This window comes from Neovison vison, chromosome 6 (assembly GCF_020171115.1).
Source record: "Neovison vison isolate M4711 chromosome 6, ASM_NN_V1, whole genome shotgun sequence".
NCBI classification, from domain to species: Eukaryota; Metazoa; Chordata; class Mammalia; order Carnivora; family Mustelidae; genus Neogale; species Neogale vison.
In genome coordinates, this window is record NC_058096.1 from 216,773,424 (window position 1) to 216,788,895 (window position 15,472).

The window sequence follows — 15,472 nt, forward strand, 5'->3', positions numbered from 1 at the left end:
GAGAGAGAGAGAGGACGCCCAAGTTGGCAGAGCAGCAGGCAGAGGGAGAAGGAGAAGCAGATGCCCCACTGAACAGGGACCTCCCCCCAACCAACATGGGGCTCGATCCCAGGACCCCAGGATCATGACCGGAGCCAAAGGCAGACGCTTAATGGACTGAGCCACCCAGGTGCCCTTCCCTTGCCTTCTTCTTTTTTTTTTTTTTAAAGATTTTATTTATTTATTTGACAGAGAGAAATCACAAGTAGACGGAGAGGCAGGCAGAGAGAGAGAGGGAAGCAGGCTCCCCGCTGAGCAGAGAGCCAGATGCGGGACTCGATCCCAGGACTCTGAGATCATGACCTGAGCCAAAGGCAGTGGCTTAACCCACTGAGCCACCCAGGCGCCCCTTCCCTTGCCTTCTTGATCAGAGATGATCACGACTGAGACAGTCAAGATGATCTCTGGTTATGATCAGAGGTCATCTTGTCTTTTGGTTTTTACGTTGTGTGCCTCTCACCTCCCTTGCAGAGAGCAGTGGCAGGGCTTGGTCTGTTTGCCATCCATAGTGGTACAGGGTTGCTTGATAAATATTCACTCACTGCATGCATGAATCAGTAGCAACAGCAGCATTACCAGCCTCCATGTGTTCGGTGCAGTACACAGAAGGTGCTCAATAAATGCTTGTTGAGTGAATAACTTTATAATACAGTCCCAATAATAATGACCATTGATCTTTTCAACAGTCTATCAACATCTTAGTGTCACATAACAGGAGTTTATAAATACTTTACTGGAACGACTAAGAGTACATTAGGAATAATAATAAAAGCGGTTACATATGTTCTGCTCCGAGTTCTACCCAGAGTTCCTCGGTGAAAGAATGTACTAGTCAGTAAATATCTAAGGGAAGAAAAATTAATTAGTAAATAGTTATTGTATGAATGAATGAATGAATGAATGAACGATTTGCACGAATGCATTTTTTTTCTCCCCTCTCCACGGAGCTGGACAGATATTATCGAGTACCCAGTGTGGGGGACTGGGGACACAGGCAAAAACAGGACAAAATCTCTCCTCCATTGGCCCAGGTGTGCATGTGGGAGATGAATGCTTGAATGGGTGGACGGATGGAGAAGGATGAATGGGTGGGGAGATGCATGGGTCGGGGGTGGGGGGAGTGAGCGGGTGGCTGGGTGGACGCAGGGATGGTTGGTTGGTCCGGAGACTCCTCCCATCAGCTCTCCCGGGTGCAGACGGAAAGTGAGGCGGGGCAGCTGTCCCCTCCGAGGCCCCGCCCTGCAGCCGTCTCCGCGTCGGCCAACAGCGCTGCTCACCTGGAGGCCTCCCCTTTAAGACGCTCTCACCTGGGCGCTCACCTGCGCGGGGCCGCTTCCGCAGGAAGGAGGAAGCGGCGCCGCTGTCGCCTCCCGGCGCTCCCTCCCCGCCTCCCGGGTCCGCCGGTTGCCACCATGTCCGCCTCGGCTGTCTTCATCCTCGACGTCAAGGGCAAGGTGGGCCGGGCGCGGGGGATGGGGGTGGGAAAGGACAGGTGAGGCTGCGCTCCCCTGGTCCCAGGGGCGGCCCCTCCTCGCGGGCAGGGAGGCTCCAGAAAGCTCTGGGAGCGTGGGAACACCCCTCCCCCAATCCCTGGAAGTCCCGGGTGGAATCCCACCTCCACTGTTTCCTAGCCGCGGGCCGGGGGCTTTGCCTCCCTGGGCCTCAGTCTCCCTGTCCGCAAAAATGGGAATAACAGAGGTCCCCACCCAATAAGAATGAATACAGCTGGATGAGTGTAAACTACTTAGCACAAGAACCCAGCTGCAAACAGGAGATGTTCAGTTCGTTGAAATTCTTTCTATCACCGTCTCAATCATCCACACGATTCATATTTGGGGGAAGACAGGGGCAGGAGACCCTCATTCCCGTTTGGGGCTGCCTTGTCTTTTTTCCGAAGCCCCCTCTCATTCGCCGTGGCATATCATATCCATAAAAACTGTGGTGGTGAAAGTAAGGTGTTTGAGGACCAGCTCTGCCCCCTGGGGGTTCTCAACCTTGGACTACACCAGCTCAGGAAGTAGGGACTGTTGGTATCAAGTGCTTACTGCCTGCCGAGCAGCACCTATAAGGGTATTTTTTTCTTTCTAGAATCTTTCTCTTTTCTTTGCCTCCTTCCTTCCTTTCTCCCCACCCTTCCCTTCCCTTCTGTTGTCCCCACCTCACCAGTTTGGTGCCTGTGAAGCCTTGGGCAGGAGCTGGAATGCTGGAACCCATGTGTCTTGGTTCCATTCCCGGTTTCCCCACCTGTTAAGAGATATGGTTCACACCTTGGGGGGTCTCCATCCTTCAGATGAAGACACATGAAGATGGTGATGCTGCCTGCCCCGCAGACTGCAGTGAGATGCAAATCAGTCAGCAAACGTCCGGTCTGTAGGAGAACACGACTGGTCCGCACTGAGGAGTCTGGACACGTTTGCTGTTATTATCATGCTCCCATTTTACAGAGGAGGAAACTGAGGCACAGAGCGGCAGAGTCTTGCCCCTGCCTGGCAGCCAGGAAGTAGAGTCAGAACCAGGCACTCTCTCTGATGCCCCTGGATGAAGGGGCCCAGATCCTCGTGGTGACCGCGACTTCTCTGCTCACCCTTAGCCCCTGATCAGCCGCAACTACAAGGGCGATGTGGCCATGAGTGAGATCGAGCACTTCATGCCTCTGCTCATGCAGCGGGAGGAGGAGGGTGCCCTGGCCCCACTGCTGAGCCATGGCCGGGTCCACTTCCTGTGGATCAAACACAGCAACCTCTACTGTATCCGGCCCTTAGCGGGATTCCTGAAGGCCTGGGATGGTGGTGGCTCAGGCCCAGAGAGGGTGGACGGAGGACAGAAGTTGCACAGCACATCAGCGGTTCGGGTTGGAGAGGGATGGACAGGTGAGGTTTTAGGATCCGTGCTCCATTTGAGACGTCCAAAATGGCACCTTTTCCTTAACTTTGCTGCCCACAGTGGTGGCCACCACACTGAAGAACGCCAACGCCTCCCTCGTGTACTCCTTCCTCTACAAGACAGTGGAGGTAGGTTCTGCCTTCCCATTGGCCAGCTGGTCTGTCCGTCCACTCGATTTGCCCTTCTCTTTCGGGATCCATTTCTCCTAGGAAGCTTTCCCTGACCTCCGTCGAAGCCCCATCTCTGTGTTCTCATTAGCTGCAAGGGCATCGTCTCTCTCCCTGTAGGGCAAGGGCCAAGGAGGTTTCTAAGACAGTGCACTGCTCAGATCTGAGCCAGAAAAAACTGGGTTCCAATCCCAGGTGCCCCCCCCACCCTCCCCGCTCCCTGGCCATGTGAACTTGAGCAAGTCATTTCTCTCACTGTCTCTAAACTGGGAGTTACAACAAGTCCTACCTTGGGGTTGTTGGACACATTAGTCAAATTCATTATGGGTGCCTAAAACAGTGCCTAGTATACAGTAAGTGCTCAATAACAGTTTGGTATTGTTAGCATTAGTACTGCTTGTAGAGCCATATAATAATTGGAGTGCTTGCTAGATACCGTTCTCAATGACTGAGAAAGCGTCCAGGAAATACTTTTCAACAAACAAGGAATGTGCATTGATCTGTCCCCTGCTAGGCAAAGAGGGGACACAGCTGTGCATGAGAGAGGCACAGCCCCTGCCTGTCCCAAGGAGTCGAAGGGCACGAAGGAGGTGCAACAGGACGTTATGAGAACTGGAGACTGGGGTATTAGTCTCACATTGACACTCCAGGTGGGGGCGGGGGGGGGATGGTCGTGGCTTCACTGAGGAGATGACATTTGAGCTCAGTCCCAAATGACAAGAAGCCCACTGTGAGAAGAATGTCCCAGGCAGAGGGGAGAGCATATGCAACGACTGCCAGGTGAGAACAGAGAGAAGGCCGGGGGGCTGGGGCAAATTGAGGGATGGAGGGTTTTTTGAATGTCAGATGACTGATAGGTTCCTGCTGTGGTTATACCAACCACTTCCCAGAGGCTCTGAACTTGGGGGTCCCAAACCCCTAAAGCTCGTGGAGTCCCTGAATTCTTAATGTCCCAGTGCTTGTACACAGTAGGCACTTAATAGTTGCCTGTTGGGTTGCTGGCTGGATGAATGAGGCCCCAGCCATACCTCTGCTGGTGTCTGTTTCCCTGCACCCCCAGGTGTTCTCTGAGTACTTCAAGGAGCTGGAGGAGGAGAGCATCCGTGACAACTTTGTCATCGTCTATGAGCTGCTGGATGAACTCATGGACTTTGGCTTCCCACAGACCACGGACAGCAAGATCCTACAGGAGTGAGTGGGCCATGGGGACAGCCACGGGGAGACCCACTCATGGAAGGAAGTCCGGGAGGGTCTGGGAAGCATCCCTGGGTCCAGCTAGTCATCACCCCGGCCTCCTGACAGGTACATCACGCAGCAGGGCAACAAGCTGGAGACTGGCAAATCTCGGGTGCCACCCACTGTCACCAATGCTGTGTCCTGGCGCTCCGAGGGCATCAAGTACAAGAAGAATGAGGTCTTCATTGATGTCATTGAGTCTGTCAACCTGCTGGTGAGCCCCCTCTTCTCCCCCACTCCTTCCGCGGCCTGGAGGCAGCAGGGAGCCCCTGTGCTTGTTGACCCCCACTTGTGCATCCTCAGGTCAATGCTAACGGCAGCGTCCTCCTGAGCGAGATCGTGGGCACCATCAAGCTCAAGGTGTTTCTGTCGGGAATGCCAGAGCTGCGGCTTGGCCTCAACGACCGAGTTCTCTTTGAGCTCACTGGCCGTAAGCTTCTGGAGGAGGGGAAACGGGAGGGAGAGGACCCTATCCTATCTGGGGACCCAGAGAAATGCAGCCAGTTCTCAAATAAGCACTCGAGTGCCCTCTGCTGGTCATGGCTAGTGCTGCGCTGCTGGCTCATTGGCGCAAACAGTGCTTCATTATTGGATGTCTGGCTCAAGTACAAGGCTGAAAAAGACAAATCACTGTCCTTGTGGAGCTGACATTCCAGTGGGAGTAGGAGGTCGGAATAGTATCCTATTTAAAAACCTGACAGCAAGAGCCAGATTCCATGGGTTCAGATTCTAGCTCTGCCTCCCTGCTTCTGGCCAGCTGGGTTACCCCGAGCAAGTTACTCACCCTCTCTGGGCCTCAGTTTCCTTACCTGTAAAATGGCAGGTAATGGCAAATGGTAGGGAAGGAAACAGGGGTAGCGATCTGGGACAGGGTCTCTGGGCCAGGCCTCCAGGGTCACCTGCCCGCCCACTTGGCTCGGAGTTTCAGGGAGCAAGAACAAGTCGGTGGAGCTGGAGGACGTGAAATTCCACCAGTGCGTGCGGCTCTCTCGCTTTGACAATGACCGCACCATCTCCTTCATCCCACCTGATGGCGACTTTGAGCTCATGTCCTACCGCCTCAGCACCCAGGTGAAGCAGGGGAGAGCCCCATTATAGGGGTGAGAAATGGCCCTAGAACCTCCAAGAACTCCCTTTTCTGCTATCTGCAGGTCAAGCCATTGATCTGGATTGAGTCCGTCATTGAGAAGTTCTCCCACAGCCGCGTGGAGATCATGGTCAAGGTAAGCTCAGGGGAACAATTCTTCAAAGTGCATGGTCTGCCCCCCCGAACCCCGAAATCACTGGCCTAACCCCATCTCTCCCATCTCCTGGCTCCTTGCTTCCCTCCAGCCACGTTGGTCTCCTGGCTGATTCTCAAACATGTCAGGCACAGTTCCCTGTAGGGGCTTCGCATTGGCTCTTCCTTCTGCCTGGGCTGTTGTTCCAGCAGCCATGCCCACAGCTTCGGCCCCCACCCTCTCCCCCCTACTCTGGTCTCTGCTCTGCTGCCCATCACATCTACTTCTTCCTGGTGTGGATTTCTTTTCCCCAGGGTCAGACATGTAGTAGGTTCTCAGTAATGTGTAAATGATGGACAGAGTATTTGCTATACATATTATGATTTTATTTATTTATTTTTTAAGATTTTATTTATTTATTTGACAGACAGAGATCACAGGTAGGCAGAGAGGCAGGCAGAGAGAGGAAGGGAAGCAGGCTCCCTGCTGAGCAGAGAGCTCACACGGGGCTCGATCCCAGGACCCTGAGATCATGACCCGAACTGAAGGCAGAGGCCTCAACCCACTGAGCCACCCAGGCGCTCCCATATTATGATTTTAATGGAGCCTCTACTTTGTGAGGGGTCTGAGGGACAAGAGGGAAGAGATTAAAAATAGGGTGTCCTCGGGGCGCCTGGGTGGCTCAGTGGGTTAAGCCGCTGCCTTCGGCTCAGGTCACGATCTCAGGGTCCTGGGATCGAGCCCCGCATCGGGCTCTCTGCTCAGCAGGGAGCCTGCTTCCCTTCCTCTCTCTGCCTGCTTCTCTGCCTACTTGTGATCTCTGTCTGTCGGATAAATAAATAAAATCTTTAAAAAAAATAAAATAAAATAAAATAAAAATAGGGTGTCCTCAAGGAGTTTGCAGGCCAGATGGGGAGACAGACAAACCATCAGCAAATCCTGGGCAAAATAGGTCTCTAATCGGCCCCACTTAATACTCCCTCCACTGCATCTGCCCTGGTCTCCCAGCTCTTGTCTTGGGCCCCCACTGTCTGTTCCCTTAGAGGGCATCTGTGAGCGCTTCAGTCTGACTGTATCTCTCTTCTGCCTACGACCTTTCATGGTTCCCACTTCACTGAGAGTAAAAGCCAAAGTCCTGGCATCCCACAAGGCCCTATGACAGTCTGCCCTGTCACCTCCCCAGCTTTACCTCCCTCCACTGTCTCCCTCCCTCTCTCCATTCCAGCTATATCAGCTTCCTCTTTATTCACACCAAGCAAGGTCATACCTCAGGGCCTTTGTACTGGCTGTTCCCTTTGGATCTCCCATCCAAGTACTAACCAGGCCCGACCCTGCTTAGCTTCCGAGATCAGACTAGATCGGGCGCGTTCAGGGTGGTATGGCCGTAGACTCCCTTTGGATCGATCGTACTCCTTCTCTGCCCCAAATGGCTCCTTCCCTCATCTCCTTCAATTTTTTTTTTGCTAAATGCCACCTCCTTAAAGGCCTTTCCTGATTTCCCTATTTAAAATTGCAACCCCCATGGGGCACCTGGGTGCTTCAGTTGGTTAAGTGTCTGCCTTTGGCTCAGGTCACGATCCCAGGGTCTTGGGATCGAGCCCCATGTCCGGCTCCATGCTCAGTGGGGAGTCTGCTTCCCTCCCCTGCCAGCTCATGCTGTTTCTCAGTCACTGTCTCTCAAATAAATTAAATCTTTAAAAAATAAAATAAAGTTGCCACCCCCTATCATTCCCCACCTCCCTCTTTGCTCTATTTTTCCCCTATGACTTAACACCAACTGACACGTTTCATTTACTTTCCTAGCGTATATATATACTTACATGTTTTAAAGAAAGCCCTCAGTGTATTCCCTTTATAATTTTGGCACCCACATTTTTTTTAAAGATTTTATTTATTTATTTGACAGAGAGAGAGAGAGATCACAAGTAGGCAGAGAGACAGGCAGAGAGAGAGGGGAAGCAGGCTCCCTGCTGAGCAGAGAGCCAGATGCGGGACTTGATCCCAGAACCCTGAGATCGTGACCTGAGCCGAAGGCAGAGGCCTAACCCATTGAGCCACCCAGGCACCCCTGGCACCCACATTTTTTTAAAGATTTAGAAAATTTTTATTTTTATTTTAAGACTGATTTTTAAGTGGTCTCCATGCCCATTCTGGGGCTCAAACTCACAATCCGAAGATCAAGAGTTACATGTTCCACCGACTAAGCCAGCCACACGCCCTACTGCCCACATTTTTAACCATAAATATTTTGTCCTGCAGGTTTCTGATCCTATCAGTGGACCGACTAGCTTTGTTTGCATAAGCTTGATTTGAACACGAGTCCCAGAAGCTGTAGTTTCGTGCCTCCCTTTCTATAGCTGTTGAGTATCCCACCCTGGGGATCTTTTCTGTTCCTTCTCTTGCGTGGTTTTTTTTCCAGTTCTTGGCCACTCTAGTTCTTGTTGCCGTGAACAGCTCCCGGGGTCCCAAACAAGAGCTTCTCCACAGTTTAGAGTCAGCCCTGTTTTACAAATGGGGAAGCTGAGGTTCAGAGGGGTGCCGATGTCCCTTACCTAGGAAAGAGGGGGCGGTAACCTACCTTGAACTTGGGTCTGCCTGGCTTAAGAGTCTCTGTTTTTCAATTTCACTTTGTTCCCCGGTCTCAGGGTGTCAGGGAAGCTGCAGCGTGAATGAATGGTCACCTGGGAGGGTCTTGACACCCCTCAAGAAAGGGGAAGGGGCCATCAGTGCTGATGCTTCCCAGAAAGAATATGCCCTCTGGTTTACTTCGAGGTCCTCTGCCCCGATGCCACCTCCCAAGCATCCTTCCCCAAATTGATCAATAGTGGTAGTAATCATAATGCTAGCTACTGTACACAGAACACTAAAATCCCTATGTTCAAAGTCTGTCCCGTGTCACATGTCAGATACAGGTGACGTAACTTATTTAATGACTTGTGAGACGTGCGATCGTTGGCAACCCGAGCCCGATGCAAGTCCCTGTTGTGTCAGGTACCAGCTAATTCACTCGGACAGAGTGCCTCATTCTCCTCATCTGTAAAATGGACCTCAGGGATGGATCCTACTTTAGGGAATTAGCGAGAGGACCAAGTGGTTGGCTTGGGGCCCAGCATGTGCTAGGGGCTCATTAAATGCCAGCTCTCAAGTGAAAACTCCTCTGTGATGGGCATCATTTGCATTTTGGACCAGGCAAAAGAGTTGGACCCTTTGCAAAAAGAAGGCACTAAGAACAGAGCCTCTGGAGTCCTCTGTGGGTGTGACCCCCCCCCCCCCAGCTTGCCACATGTTGGCCGTGCATCTCCAAGCAAATGCCTTAGCTTTCCCCTGTCTCCATTTTCTCATCTGTAAAACGGGCAAGCTGATTGTTCCCACTTCAGGACTGCGGAGGCTCTCCCTGAGGTCGTGCGGGGAAAGGGCTTGAATATTTGTGGGATGCAGGAGTGAATTCTTCACACCCCACACCCTCTCCTCTGACAGGCCAAGGGGCAGTTTAAGAAGCAGTCGGTGGCCAACGGCGTGGAGATATCTGTGCCCGTGCCCAGTGACGCCGACTCCCCGAAGTTCAAGACCAGTGTAGGCAGTGCCAAGTACGTGCCGGAAAAGAATGTCGTTATTTGGAGTATTAAGTCTTTCCCGGTGAGTACTGGGATGGGTGTGGGATCTGAGGGACCTGCCCTTGCGGCTTGCAAGCAAGCCAGAGGACAAATAGCGACCCTTGTGTGTATGCACATGGTTATCCTTTAAGGATCGTAAAGCTGGAAACCAGGCCAGCGTGGTGGTTAAACTCCCCGCCTCCCAGGTCTTGAGGAAACCAGCCCTGGGTTCAAGTTCTCCATTGCCATCTCAGCTAGACAGTCTTAGGAAACCTACTTCCCTTCACGGAGGCTCTGTTTGCCTATCTGTGAAATAGACAGGATCCCATTACCCTCATCCTTGGGCCGCTGGAGGGTTTGGTCCGTCCCTGCGAATGGGATGGGGGTGGGAGGATCCATTAGGGCCTGGAAAGTGGGCAGGGGGTCATCAGAAGCCCTCTGACCAGGCTTTATAGTTAGAAGCTTCAGCTGTACCTTGGCCAGGAAGCTTCACTTTCTGGTCTGAAATGGACAAAGAGCAGAGCCTACTCTGGGGGCCGCCGGGAGGATGGTCTGGGCAGAGGGAGGCCTCTTGGTGTGTCTGATGCCCCCATGTGCCCTCAGGGGGGCAAGGAGTACCTGATGCGTGCCCACTTTGGCCTCCCCAGCGTGGAGAAGGAGGAGGTAGAGGGTCGGCCCCCTATTGGGGTCAAGTTTGAGATCCCCTATTTCACCGTCTCTGGGATCCAGGTGAGTGTGAGCAGGTATCTTCCCTCCTTGGCCTCAGTGGGTTCCCCATTCTCCTATGCCTTGGCTCAGGTCACATCTGTTCCCTGGCCTGCACCATCTCGTCCCCCCAAAACCACCCTGCATCTATTCCCTTACACTGTGCCATCTCTTTCCCAGTGTCCTGGACTGCCTCCCTGCTCCCCTCCCCCCCGCTGCCCGTGCCACACCTTTGCCCTAGCCCATGTCACCACTCATAGACCACATCACCACATTCTCCCCTAGCTGTGTTACATTTAGTTCCCTCACCACAGCCAGGCTCCCTGCACAGCCTGGGCCACCTTGTTTCATCCCCTTTCAGGTTCGGTACATGAAGATCATTGAGAAAAGCGGTTACCAGGCCCTGCCATGGGTTCGCTATATCACCCAAAGTGGCGGTAAGGCAGCCTGGCTCCCTGGGATGCTGGGTCAAGGAGATCCAATGTGTGGTCTCGGGGCTTTGGCCATACTTGGGTCAGAGGGTCACCACAATTCAACAGACCTGGCCTCATTTTGCCCATCTTTAAAATGGGGGCAGTTGCCAGCTCTAGGGTACTGATAGGGTTTGGACAAAGGACTGAACACACAGCACCCCCATCTGTACCTGGAGACAAGCTTGTTGCTATGGTTACCTTCCCTGGGTTGAACCCCCTTCTTAACCTTGTTACGTACCCATGGAGTTCATCATGAGCACTGGGGTGGGGAATAAAGGTAGGAGGGGTGCTTTCCCTCTGTTCCCTTTCCCAGTTTGGAGATGGTCCCTGCTTATTGTTTCCCTGCAGATTATCAACTTCGGACCAGCTAGGAGAGAGAAGAGGTGTGGACTTGGACATGGGGCCCTCCCTCTCCCCAGGCTGGGACTGTAGATTTGAGAGGGAGGAAGATGGGGGATGTGTACAAGGGAAGGCCCCAGACTTAGCAGTTTCTTGCTCCCAGCACCCAGCACCTGGCTTCCTCCCTGCCTTTCTCTCCACCCATAGGCTGGGAGGAACAGTCTCCCTACCTCCTTTTGCCTCCTGGCTCCTCCCTCCTCCAATTTTATATGAAGAAATAGAGGAGGGTCTTGAATACCCCCTCATGAGTGCCTTCTTGGAGTGACCTGCCTTAGGGGTGTCGGGACCCCTTCACAGCTGCTGAGCCCGGAGGCCATGCTGGCCCACCCAGAGTTTTAGGATGGTATTAAAAAACAAAATGAATCTAGCTGCTGCGTATATTCTTGGCTGGGGACTGGGAATGCCAGGAACACCCGCTGAAGGGCTGGGATGGGAGTGGGCAACGCAGATCCCTTCCCTAGGCCGAGGCACGGGGCATCTGGGGCAGTGCAGTTTCCCCCCAGCTCCTTGGGCCCGTGCTCCAGCCTTGTTCCGCCAGCATCAGTTTCCCTTGTAGCAGCCAGAGGGCGCCTTTTCAAAGCCAGATTGTGGCATTCAGAACCCTCCCAGGGTTCCCTCGTGAAAAATAAAACGTAAGTGCTCAGTGCGGTCCACAATCCTTATCTGCGCTCCCCGTCCTTCTGGTTAACCTGTCTTCACCCCCTCCCTCTCTCCGCCTCTAGACGTCATGCGTCCTGTGCATGGCAGGTGTGCTCCCACCTCCGCCATTGCAACTGTAATGCCCTTCACCTGCCATGTACCTCCCCCACCCCCAGATATTCACAGGACTCCTTGCCTCACCTTCAGATCATAAAGGTCATCTCCTCGGGGAGGCCCTCCCTTTCCCAAGAGACTATCACTTATCTGTTTTATCACCCCCATTGCGTTTACCACCCTGCAAAGATCACATTACTGTCTCCTCCCGACCTAAATGGGGGGGGGGGGGTCCTGCAGCGGGGACCAACTGGCCGGCTCGCTCTCCAGTTGGTGAGCCTAGTGCACAGAGGGTGCTCAGTAAAAGTCTGAATGCAGACGTTTGTAAGCGCTGCCTGCGACCTCGACTCTCGCCTTCTGGGCTCGTCCACGTGGCGGCTGCAGCTGGCAGTGTGAAATTTTGTCTCTGCCATGGCGTTTGCTGTGCTAGGTTTGGTCCAATCTGAGCCCGACCGTGATTCCTTCTCACCCATTCCATTTCCCCGTTTTCTTTTCTTTCTTTCTTTCTTTCTTTTTTTTTAAAGATTTTATTTATTTATTTGACACAGAGAGATCCCAAGCAGATGGAGAGGCAGGCAGAGAGGGAGATAGAGGGAATCAGGCTCCCTGCTGAGCAGAGAGCCCGATGTGGGACTCGATCCCAGGACCCGAGCCGAAGGCAGCGGCTTAACCCACTGAGCCACCCAGGCGCCCCATCCCCGTTTTATTTTCTTGACGGTGCCTAACGCTACCTAAAATTATGTAGTTGCCCGAACGTGCGCTCCCCAGCGCGGGACGGGTTCCAGCACACAGTGGGCGAGTGAGTGAAATAAAGCTCTTTGCACAGACTAAGGGCTAATAAGTGCTTATCGCGTGACTGAATGGTGAAACTCCAGACTGGACTGCCCGCGCTACCCTGCCCCTGACCTTTCTCCCGCGGGTCAGTTAAACCGGCTCCCTTTCCCGCCTGCCTGGCGAGTTTGAAAAACCGAAAACCCCGCCATTGCCGGCGGCCCACCGGTCGCCGCGGCTCGGCCAATCAGGAGCGGCACCGCCCATTCCGGAGCGTAAAACTCGCCCGGCGACGCGCGACCATTGGCTGCTCTGGCTGCGTGGGCGGGGCGCCGGCGGGTCGCGCGCCGGGCAAAGCGGCTGGGCTACAGTGTAGCGAGTTCGTAAGAAAACAAATCCGCAGCGTTCGGGGCGGGGCCTCCGGCGTGCCGGCACCGCCCCCTGACGGCCAGCTTGGCAGCGGCTTCGACACCGCCTCAGAACAGACGTCGCGGAGGAGGGAGGGTGAGTTGGGGGGAAACCCGGCCCCCAAGGGGCGGGCGCCCGGCCGGGCGGTGCGGGCTGCGGAGGGTTGGGCCGGGCACTCAGCCCCCGGCGACCCGCTGGCCGAGCGGGGAGGAGCCCGCCGGGAGGGCGGGGGTCGCGCCGGAGAGCCGACGGGCGAGCAGAGCTGGGAGCCTCGCGTGGGCCAGGTGCGCCTCGGAGCGGATCTTCGGGCCGGCTTCCGTGGCTTTCCCCGCATTGACGGCGCCGGGGTGGGGCGGGGGCTTTGCAGGCTGCCAGTGTCGACATGCTGCTGGAGGAGGTCCGCGCCGGCGACCGGCTAACCGGGGCGGCGGCCCGGGGCGACGTGCAGGAGGTGCGCCGCCTTCTGCACCGCGAGCTCGTGCATCCCGACGCCCTGAACCGCTTCGGCAAGACGGCGCTGCAGGTGAGGCCCGGCCGGCTCGGAGTGAGGGCGGGGCTGGGACCCCAGACCCTTTCCCTTACGTTTCCTGGTCACAGTGGTGGCGGACTGGGGGTCCCGTCCTTTTTTCCTGGGCCGATGTTGCTCCCTGATGTCCCTTTTTCGTGGGTGGGTGGTGGATGGATGGGGTTAGGTTGGGGGGAGGGGAGGACTTTCCATCTTCTCTGGAGGATTTCTTATTCTCTGGATGCGGGGGATTCAGTTTCCCTGGGGAGATTTATTATTCTGTGATATGAGTTCAGCTTCTTTGGATCCTGGTTTCATAAGGGTGGCTCTAGTTTCTTGGACCTTCCAATTACAGGAAAGAAGGATTCGTGTTTCCAGGGGGTCCCCATTTAATGGAGGGTTCTCTGAGAGGAATCCAGTTATTAGGGAGATCTCCATTCCTGGGTTTGTTGGTTCCCCGGATTTCTGGTATATTAAGGAAAGTCCTAATGGGGGGCACAGTTACACATTGTTTGAGCGTCCTTATTCTCCGGGGGGCCATTTTACAGGGGAAGCCCATTTCTTAAGGGGCCCAAGTACCCTCTGAAGCATCCTCGCTATATGGGAGGAGCTGTTAATTAGAGAAGGGGTTTCAAATTCCCTGGGCACTTCCTTTCCCTTCAGTCCTCTGTCAAGTTCTTAGGGGGCAGTTTTCATTCTATGAGGCTGATTTCCTGGGGTGGGGGCCATATTTCTTAACGATCTCCTCTATGGGATGGGGCATGTCTCTGCTTCTTTGGGGAGGGTTTTAAGTTCCTTGAAAGTTTCCACCGAGGCTACTCCCTAGAGGATTATCTTGTCCTTAGGGGATGACCAGTTTCTTGGGGAGGGGTCCCTCTTCCCAGGAGATGTATTTCTCTGGGGTATCCAACAGCTGTCTGAGAGCTTATGTTATCTGGGGTTTCCTGATTCTTTGGAAGATCTCTAGTGTTCCCTATGTTTGAGTGACCCCTCTCTTCAGTGACCCCCTTTTCCTGGAACCTCTCCCTTGAGACCCCTTATCCTTGGCCCCCACACAGGTCATGATGTTCGGCAGCCCCACCATTGCTTTGGAGCTCCTCAAGCAAGGTGCCAGCCCCAATGTTCAGGACGCCACCGGCACTACTCCAGCCCATGACGCCGCGCGCACTGGATTCCTGGACACCCTGAAGGTCTTGGTAGAGCATGGTGCTGATGTCAACGCACCTGATGGCACTGGGGCGCTCCCCATCCACCTGGCGGTGCGAGAGGGCCACACGGCTGTGGTCAGCTTCCTGGCTATGGAGTCTGATCTCCATCACAGGGACGCCAGGGGCCTCACACCCCTGGAGCTGGCGCAGGGGCTGGGGGCCCAGGATCTCATGGACATCCTGCAGGGGCACACGGTGGTGCTGCTGTGACCCAGGGCCACCCACTCCTGTAACAGGACCCAGCGGGGTTCTGCATCAAGAGAGGAGGAAAGAAACACTTTCTCCCCTCACTTCTGCCCACTGTCGAAAGGGGAGGGGCACCCGTTTGTGGCTTGTTGGTGTTGATTTGCGGGGTGTGTGTGTTTGAGGGACATTTCTCATTTGTTTTTCTCACCCCTTTTGACGTGCTGGGCAGAGAAGGGCTCTTGCCGACAACAGCCATCTAAACGGTTCCGTTTTCTCTGTGCCTCAGATTGCTGGGGCTGCAGACGCCCAAGAGCAGAGCGTTTAAAGCCCCAGCTCCAGAGTGAGGTCATCGCTTCCAGGGCTCCTGGAACCTGGCGACCTTGGCTGGCTTGTACCCAGAGAGAGACCTCAAAGTGTGCACACTGCTTTCAGGCATGGGGTGGGAGGGGGGAGAGTTTCGAATCAAAGGGTAGTATGAGTTCGTTCATATTTTGTTGGAAGCTTGTTTTCCAGTCTCTTGTACAGCGTTTAAAAAAAGAGATTCTATTTATTAAGCTTTGTGGAAAAAAATTGTGTGATAACTTAATGTTTTTACCCATTAAATTAAGACTTGTGCATGATCAGAGCTGGTGGCTTCTGATTTTTGAAGCGATGGAGAGCCGCGCGTCCAGTATGTTTGTAGGGGGTCGAAAGAGGGGTCGCAGGTCGTGGATGCTTTGGGGGAGGGGTGAGAGTGGTAATTCCCAGGGTGCGAGAGGTGAGTGAGCTGGGTGGGGCAGCGGTTTACGCTGTCGGAACGGAAGGGAGGCAGGAAACCGCGAGTGGAGAAAGGGCCCCCAGATGTCAGCTGGGTGCCGGGAGCCCCGGGCGGGCGGGGGGGGGGGAGTGGGCGGTGGCTGGAGTCTGACTCGAAGAGGCGTGACCCA

General features: G+C 54.4%; 2 protein-coding genes and 1 pseudogene across 3 annotated transcripts; 2 read left to right on the forward strand and 1 right to left on the reverse strand.

The window, feature by feature from the left end:
* Nucleotides 1-1,358: 1,358 nt before the first annotated feature.
* AP1M2 (adaptor related protein complex 1 subunit mu 2) lies at nt 1,359-11,082 on the forward strand. 2 transcript variants are annotated; one of them, XM_044254213.1, is made up of 12 exons: nt 1,359-1,493; nt 2,630-2,786; nt 2,983-3,050; nt 4,150-4,280; nt 4,392-4,539; nt 4,629-4,755; nt 5,248-5,396; nt 5,477-5,548; nt 9,023-9,181; nt 9,742-9,867; nt 10,205-10,280; nt 10,665-11,082. In XM_044254213.1, the coding sequence occupies exons 1-12, from the start codon at nt 1,452-1,454 to the stop codon at nt 10,685-10,687; spliced, it is 1,278 nt and encodes a 425-aa protein (XP_044110148.1). In that variant the 5' UTR covers nt 1,359-1,451; the 3' UTR covers nt 10,688-11,082. The 2 variants fall into 2 exon arrangements, with proteins under 2 accessions (XP_044110148.1, XP_044110149.1); XM_044254214.1 differs by having other exon boundaries at nt 1,360-1,493; nt 5,254-5,396.
* On the reverse strand, nt 6,818-6,935 carry LOC122910837 (annotated as a pseudogene).
* A 1,638-nt stretch (nt 11,083-12,720) lies between the features above and the next one.
* On the forward strand, nt 12,721-15,171 carry CDKN2D (cyclin dependent kinase inhibitor 2D). The gene is made up of 3 exons (XM_044255398.1): nt 12,721-12,743; nt 13,015-13,170; nt 14,211-15,171. The coding sequence occupies exons 2-3, from the start codon at nt 13,030-13,032 to the stop codon at nt 14,568-14,570; spliced, it is 501 nt and encodes a 166-aa protein (XP_044111333.1). The 5' UTR covers nt 12,721-12,743; nt 13,015-13,029; the 3' UTR covers nt 14,571-15,171.
* Nucleotides 15,172-15,472: the final 301 nt, after the last annotated feature.

Bases quoted from the DNA above. Each gene is read 5' to 3' on its own strand.
- AP1M2 (XM_044254213.1), top strand. From the start codon at position 1,452: ATGTCCGCCTCGGCTGTCTTCATCCTCGACGTCAAGGGCAAG. The intron at 3,051-4,149 runs GTAGGTTCTGCC...CTGCACCCCCAG, and splicing joins TCCTCTACAAGACAGTGGAG to GTGTTCTCTGAGTACTTCAA. The intron at 4,756-5,247 runs GTAAGCTTCTGG...CTTGGCTCGGAG, and splicing joins TCTCTTTGAGCTCACTGGCC to TTTCAGGGAGCAAGAACAAG.
- CDKN2D (XM_044255398.1), top strand. From the start codon at position 13,030: ATGCTGCTGGAGGAGGTCCGCGCCGGCGACCGGCTAACCGGGGCGGCG. The intron at 13,171-14,210 runs GTGAGGCCCGGC...GCCCCCACACAG, and splicing joins TCGGCAAGACGGCGCTGCAG to GTCATGATGTTCGGCAGCCC.